The 7,743-nt window shown below is 34.3% G+C and overlaps 1 protein-coding gene across 4 annotated transcripts; it reads right to left on the reverse strand.

The window, feature by feature from the left end:
* LOC113726077 (uncharacterized) lies at positions 1–4,440 on the reverse strand. 4 transcript variants are annotated; one of them, XM_027249622.2, is made up of 5 exons: positions 3,901–4,263; positions 3,403–3,659; positions 2,135–2,586; positions 1,085–1,364; positions 1–449 (listed from the first exon to the last, which is right to left on the reverse strand). In XM_027249622.2, exons 1-4 carry the CDS (start codon positions 4,026–4,028, stop codon positions 1,092–1,094), a joined length of 1,110 nt encoding a protein of 369 aa, XP_027105423.1. In that variant the 5' UTR covers positions 4,029–4,263; the 3' UTR covers positions 1–449; positions 1,085–1,091. The 4 variants fall into 4 exon arrangements, with proteins under 4 accessions (XP_027105423.1, XP_027105397.1, XP_027105404.1 ...); XM_027249596.2 differs by lacking the exon at positions 1–449 and adding an exon at positions 4,316–4,440 and having other exon boundaries at positions 918–1,364; positions 3,901–4,063; XM_027249603.2 differs by lacking the exon at positions 1–449 and adding an exon at positions 4,316–4,440 and having other exon boundaries at positions 918–1,364; positions 3,901–4,068.
* Between the last annotated feature and the right edge of the window lie 3,303 nt (positions 4,441–7,743).

Genomic DNA, 7,743 nt, shown 5'->3' on the forward strand with positions numbered 1-7,743 from the left:
TTTTAGCTGATATGAAAAATCATTAGATTTAACAGAATTACAAAATAAAAAAGATTACACTGTAAATTACAAATCATCATCAATTGCACGAACTGCTCTATAAATATCTATACATGTCTATTTCTTTAGATTTATTATCCAACCGATTCAAGTTCAAAGCTAATGTTGAAATCTGACGAAAAGATCCAAAAATTCCAAAATTAACATATAAACCAGAAAAAAACTCATAGAAAAAAAAATGATTTTTTTACAATTCATCTCTCTGATCTACTTTTGATTTGCAGATTACCTGTCAAAATTTAGTACCTTATGCTATCTAAGTGTAGCACTTTTAGTAGACGAAATTTGTTAATCACTGTTGAATGAAACAACCATACATAATACCATTATGCCTTGGAGCAATCTTTTGAAGTCCAGTAGCTCTTGGCTCCCCGATCTACAACGATTACCTATTTAGGTTCAAGAAAATGTAGAATAAAGATTTGTAATCAAAGTCATGTAAGTAATCAATGTACCACCTCATCATGCAGATGGTGTTGATCCAAATGGCAGACTTGGGAAACTACTGGGTAAATCATGTATAGCTTGTGGTATGTATTAGGACCAATTAATCATCAAATAATGGCAGTTGATCATTCTTTGTTTAGTGGGTATAAATAAAAAGAATGACCAACCAAAAGAATTGGCAGATTGTGATTGGAAATAATGCACCAGGTGATATTGTCACATGGTATACCTAATATTTTTCTCATAGAATCCATTAAAAGTGGAATTGAGTTGATTAGTACAAAAGCATTTGCCTCATTAGGCTTTTGGATTGATGGTTCAATACCATTTAAGCTATTTTTACATACACCAACATGTCGGCAGATTATGACTTTCACAATCATAATAATAATGTAATATGGCTAAGAATATGTGAAAACTGATATCTCTAAAGAAATGGATCAATGATCATAACTCAGGAGTTGGAGTTATGCACGTTTGGATGAACAAATGAATTTTGATGCAGATCATACAGGGCAAGAACAACTTGCAAATAAGATGATTTGCGGAAAGAATATGTATAAACAAGGCAATCAACCTGAAAACTAGTAGTGAACAATATGAGGGTCAAGGTCCATCGCCTTCCTTGTTTTCCCAACAAATAGATCCTTGGATTTGATCAAACCAGGAACAAGACCAATCAGTGTTGTGAAAGAAAATTGAGCCACTGCATCATGCCTTCCCAGTGAAACAATAACCTTGATTGAACGAGGCTTGTAAACGGCCATCTTGCTTTCCTTTTGTTCATCCATCAATATCTTTATGTTTTTTGCAGCAATCAAAGCATGCTTTTGAGCTAAATACCCTTGTTTAATTTCCTGGTTTACAAGTTCATCTTATGTTAGTACTGGAATTGATTTCTGATGATATATCAAAGCTGTTTTAAACTTTGAATCTACTATCAGCGGTCAGCACTAAAGAAATAGTATATAAAGTATGACATTGATGAAAGAGAGCCTTTGATCATGGCATGACAGAGGTTAATATTGCTAACAATCCTCCCATCCTGTGTTTCTATCCTCCTATTTATTGCTTGGATAATTAGCAGTTACCCAAGTTCCTCTTTCATTTTTCTTCATCCACTCTTACTGTCAGTTGTTACAGAGAATCCCAGACAGAAAATTCTGAATATCAGAGGAAGTTCAATGCCCTGAAATTGCATAAAGCGCAGTCTGAATTCCTCCTATTCCTTTAACCACAGATACCAAGTTAAATCTCAGAGGCTCTGCATTTTCAGAACTACCCAATTTGATTAGGAATTCAGGCCCATCTTTTTACTAGGAAGGCAGAAATGCATAATCTGGTTCAAACAGCACAAGATACTTACACCAACTGGAACAAAACACGTAGTTTTACACTTATGATTTATTCATGAGAGTTGCAGAAGAAACCTGTTACTGAATTTTGAAATTGACATAGTGACTATAAATGCACCAGAACATCCCTATCATATTTGCATTTGTGTAATTCGAGGTCCAACTTAAATGCCCAATTAAGTGAAAAGAAATAGCCATAGTTCCTTGATCAACCATGAAAATGCAAAGAGAAGAAGGAACAAAGAAAAGTTAATGTGCTACTTAGGACTCACCTTAATATCTGTGATATCTCCAATTGCAAAGATATTCTTGTGACCCTTGATTCTCAAGTTCTCATCAACTTTCAATCTCCCAAAACTATCCATGCCATCCTTCAAGATGGTTTCTTTTAGCCACGCTGAACCCACTGGTTTTCCAGTGCACAGAAAATGGCAATCTGCTTTAATTGTTTCACGAGATGAAGTTATGTAAGCGTTGCTTCCATCTGAACTCCTAACCAACTCAACAGATTGCTGCAATTTCACTTCTACGTTTTTGTTTTTCAACCAGCCTAAAGTCTTGTCAGAAGCTTTGGGTCCAATAAACTCTAGCAACCTAGGTCCATCATGCACCAAAACAACCTTCTTTTCTGGAAAATCAACAGCAATTTCTGCAGCAAGTTCAACTCCAGTAGGACCACCTCCGACAACCAAAATGGAACGAGAAGCTTTAATCTTTTCATTTTCTGCCACCAAGAGAAAATGCAATTTAAAACATGACATCAAGGATGTGATACTCTGTCGGATGGAAGATTTTCAAGGAAATTTTAATTTAAATTTAACTGTAGTTTTTTTTTTGGTCAAAAAAAAGGACCTGGTCCCACTTCAGACCCCAACTCTTATTTGGGTTGTTGGATTATTTCCCATTTTTGTTACAAGGGTCGAACTCTAGTGGATGCCCTAACTAGAGACTACACCATCAGGTTGGCTACCTTAGAGGGACTAAATTTAGCTGTAGTTATTGGACCAAAAACATCATGTTTGCTCTACAACCATCACAGATTTCTGATATCTCTCTGCTGCCATGGAGCAGGATCTAGCTTTTATCACCAGTGACTGGATGACTATGATTAAGCAAAAATAATATCCTAGTGAAAAATTAGGCCAACATCTAATTTAGTTGTGGATTCTAATTCTGTGCTTGAGTCATTATAAATCCAGAAAACAACAGATCAGAAAATCCTTACAACTCCAAGCATGCGTTTGCCCTGCAAAACTTTTTGTCAAGGTAAAATGAAACATAGCACGTTCACTCCTAGTTCACACACAAATGTCATCAATAGATAGTACAATTTGCTTGTCTGTACCTATACCATTTCTATGGACAGTATAATTTGCTTGTCTGTAGCTATACCATTTCTATAGAAGTTTAATCTGCGTGTCTGTTGTTCACTTGTAAATTTCAGCAATAGATAGTATAATTTGCTGGTCTGTAGCTATAGATAGTATGACTCACTTCTCTGCAGATAGTATAGATAGGAGCTATACCAATGCAATAATACCTGCTTGATACTCGGTAAGTCTCTCATTTCTAATCTTGGGAAGGGGATCATCATGGCCAGTAGCAATGACCAGGTAATCGTAAGCAACAAGGCGACCCTCTGCAGTTAAGACATCAGAATTGGTAATATTGATGGCTTTGGAAACCACAAGACGGCCATTAGTCAGGTAATCTTTATGGTTGATCACTGATCTCTCTGCAAATGAAGGCTCCACCATTCCTCTTAAGCTTGCCCATGGGATCTCAAAGTACTCTTTCCTGTTTATAATATCACAGAAGAGCAAGTTATATTGCAACTATTTTATCCTGAACAAGTAAGCGAAGCAGAATTTATCTCAAGCCACCAAATATTAACTGTGCAAGATGAAGAATAAAGGCAAAACAGACAAAAGTAGATATCAATAATGACTACTAAAGAAACTCATCATACGAGTGCCAATTGAAGTGTCTAAATTCCGGTAATGATCAGCAGAGGAAAAAAATCAGAATGAGAGCTTACTGATCAATGAGGGTGAGATCTGCAGTGAACTGAAGAGACTTAGCAATGAGGGAGCCAGCTACTCCACCTCCTATCACCACCACCCTCCCCCCTCCTCTTCCAATTCCCATGTCCCCTGCCTTCTCCATCCAACTCTTCCTCCAACAGTATCCCTCTTCCTTTTCTGTACTAATATCACAAAAACAACATGATGTTTATCTAGTAAACAAGATTTGCAATGAATGACAGAGAGAAGAAATTGGGCCCAGAAAGAGCTGATAAACGAGAAGAAACATTTATGTGGCAAGGAAAGTGGTTGGTGTTTACTTGGTCGACTTTAAGAAATTTTTTAGATAAGACTTTTGATCGAGATTTCTTTTAATAAAACTACAAATTGTGCCTTGAGAAATACTACTAAAGAAAGACATGTACCAACATGTTTGTCAACTAGTGAGAAGGATTCTAGGAATGTTCATCAGCTGGCGTCCCTTGAATCATGGGATTGAAGAACTTGCCCATTAAGCTCTATTTTTTTGCTGCTTCTGTAGTTGACTTTTGCTTCTCGGGTTTAAACAAGTACTAGTTGATACTACTATACATTAATTTTTGTTCAAGTTGGCCATGACCGTGTCAAAAGAACTTCATGTGAAAATACTAGGTCAACCATCTTACTTGACTTGATAAGAACATTGATTGAAAATCAAAGGCATCGAATTTGAGTTTTCCTAGAGTTAAAAAAAAAAAAAAGAAAAGAAAAGTCGTCGGGTTAATGCTTACATCATTTTGCTAAGCAGTGATTTTGAATCTGCTAGTGAGAAATATTGGAAGTTAGAATGGAAAACCAATGCAAAAATAAAAAAGGTGATGTTTAAGTTGTTTGCAATTAAATCATGGAAAATGTCATTTGTATTTTATTTTTTGTAATTTGCACTTTCACTATTTGTTTTATCATATAATCTGATAAATGAAAATTATACGATTAAAATGATAGAAGGAGTGTGATTAAATTATACGAGAAAGGTTTTGAGGTTGTACAGATTGTTGCCTTCTTTTTTTTTTTTTTTTGCCCTTTTGGCTTTCCCTTGGTAAAGTTCCCATAAGTTGTATTAATAAGTTAAAAAAAAATTTCTATTAAGTTTTGGGCGGGCCCTTTGTTAACCTCTTTTGAAGCCTTAGTAGATGTCTTAACGGGGAGCGTTAAGGGAATTGGGTGGATCCCTTAAGCTGTGTTCTGTTTGCGCATGAGCCCATTTCTCATTCTCCAAAATGCATCCCGCCCATTTTGCCAATTTGTGTTGGATAGGCATTATTTGCAAATAATTATGAGAAATGTTATTTGTACTCTCATTTTATTATTCACACATCCACTATCATTTTGATCATATAGTTTTTATTTATTAGACTATATGATAGAACAAATGGAGGAAGTGCAAGTAACGAAAAATAGAATATAAATAACATTTTCCATAATTATTTGCTTGCATCACAAACATATTTTTTAATCAGTTTTTTTCTGTCATATATATCAGACATATTTTTCAATCAACTCGTTTTATCTTTTCAGCTACCTTTTTTTATTTCATATATATCACATCATAGAATTATTACAGTAATTATTCCAAATAATAGTAAAGTTAGTAACTGCAACATTAACTGCTAGGCAACTTTGAAATTCCTTATTTAACTCCCAGGTCTTGCTCTTTCTCCTTTCTAAAGTTTACAGTCTCCATCAGAACAACACAAAATAAATATGTTTGTGAAATTGCCACTTACACAATACCATGTCAAAGTGAAGGAGATTAATCGACAATTTGCAAGCCCATTAAGCCCATTAATCGACAACCTGACCAGCCTTGTTGGACAAAGCAAAGTTAGAAGTGGGCTTGCTTGTAAGCTAGCTTTGGTGTTAGTGTTGCCCAGAAGTCTATCCAGATCTATAACTTTTGGACTTAAACCATTTAAATATTGGGCTTTGGATTGTTGGGTTTTTGGCTTAGTTAGGCATATATTGTGTTTGAATAGAAAACTATTTAAAAAATTACTTGAAATAATACTGTAGTACTTTTTATAATGTGATATGTGAGATAAAACGATAGTTGAAAATAGAAAAATTATGTTTGAAAAATATATTCATGATATAAGCAAAAATTTTTTAAAAATAAGATGATATCCAAACAAACCCCTGTGGTTGTTTGGCTAAGAATTTATTTGTCTTTTAATCCATCTTAATTTATTTGTCCATGCATGAGGAAGAAAAAACAAAAGAAGTGTCATTAATACATAGATTCAACATTTGGGCAATTACAAGGAAAAGCTAAAGGGAAATGTGAAAGAAAAAAACCCTTTATCACATTAAAATACAGCTTCAAGGTGAAGACTTTTCAGGTAGAAAAATCATAGGTTATAATGAAATTTCACTTTATTTTCTTCATTATTTTGAAGGTGGGGGGCTGCGTGGACCTAATAGGTGAGCATATCAATTTCAGAGCCTTCAAGAGATTTGAAAAACACCTAATTCTTTAACTTACAGCAACAAATTATGGTATGAAATGGTCCACTAGGCCACCCATAATTATGAATGGTATGTTGGTTCTGTTTAGAAATCCATAAGTCCAATGATTATAATTTACAACTAAGAGAACAAAAAAAAGGAGGCATAGAAACATTAAACTCTGAACCGTCGTGTTAGCAATTTTAAAATTTGTAGTTCGACTCTCAAACTCTTTCTTTTTTTCTTGTGGTTGAAAGTTTTTCCCGAATAATCATATTTTGTGACTTTTTATGCTCATTGCTGGTCCTACATGGTGTTAGCCAGGTTACAATGACATTGAGATCAATTTAAGCCATGGTGAAATTGCATGTCTATTCATTTTTATGATAAAAACTCGTCAAAAAGTGTTTGATAATTTTTTAATGCTTTTCTGTTACTTTTTTGTTTGAAGTATTATTTAATCAAATTTTTGAATATAGAAAAGTTATTTTGCCACTAAAACTTTTACCCCCCCCCCCCTCTCCACCCCACCCCACAAAAACAACTTTTTTTCAAAATATACATATAAATTTCCAGAATTGTAATAGTAAGCAATGATGATCTTGAACAGTGCTATTTTAAGAATGAAGCCAATAAACTAAACATTCACAGTCACATGTACTCTTGTACTTTGAGATAAATGCATGTGGCCATCTTCAAGCAAAAACGAAGAGAAGAAACAAGAAAATTCCAAGAAACTCGATCATGCGGCTTTAAATTTATTCAATAACCTAAGCTGGCAGGTAAAGGACCACTCTGTTTTTTTATACTATCAAACAAGATTTTGTGCCGTGAAATAAATAGAACATGTTCGGACCCAAAAAAATATTCATAAATAAAGCAAAAGATTAGGTCCTCAGGAGGGTGGACTATCTTTAAAACTCTTCTAAAAGAGGGAGTCTGAAAATCTATTTTGTGGCAACAATTTGACATTTTCTCATGACTGGTAATTACAATTTCTTGAAACCTTTTCAGCGGGAAGAACTGCACTATACCTCATGGTATAATTACAGACCAAATATAGGACAAGACATTGGAGAAAACCAGCAAAAAAAAAAAAAGGAAATTGAAGGAATTTTAAACTTAAGCCACAACAATATTGTATTCCTCAATAATTACAATAGATTAAATAACACGATCCTTTATTGAAAGAATTAAGGGCTACAAACTGAAAAATATGTTATCTTGGTAGATGTGCTGATCAGATTTAGGGCACAAACCCTATACAGGTTAGGAGAAAGAGAAGGCAATGGATAACTGATTTTCACATTAATCCTGTAGAATTTACACACTTCTTCCAGTTAAATTCCCATTAGAATTTGTGGGTGGAAATG

Source organism: Coffea arabica, chromosome 1c (assembly GCF_036785885.1).
Source record: "Coffea arabica cultivar ET-39 chromosome 1c, Coffea Arabica ET-39 HiFi, whole genome shotgun sequence".
In the NCBI taxonomy this organism is placed as follows: Eukaryota; Viridiplantae; Streptophyta; class Magnoliopsida; order Gentianales; family Rubiaceae; genus Coffea; species Coffea arabica.

Bases quoted from the DNA above. Each gene is read 5' to 3' on its own strand.
- LOC113726077 (XM_027249622.2), bottom strand. From the start codon at position 4,028: ATGGAGAAGGCAGGGGACATGGGAATTGGAAGAGGAGGGGGGAGGGTG. The intron at 3,660-3,900 runs GTAAGCTCTCAT...TATTATAAACAG, and splicing joins GATCTCACCCTCATTGATCA to GAAAGAGTACTTTGAGATCC. The intron at 2,587-3,402 runs GTATTATTGCAT...TCTTGGTGGCAG, and splicing joins ACTTACCGAGTATCAAGCAG to AAAATGAAAAGATTAAAGCT.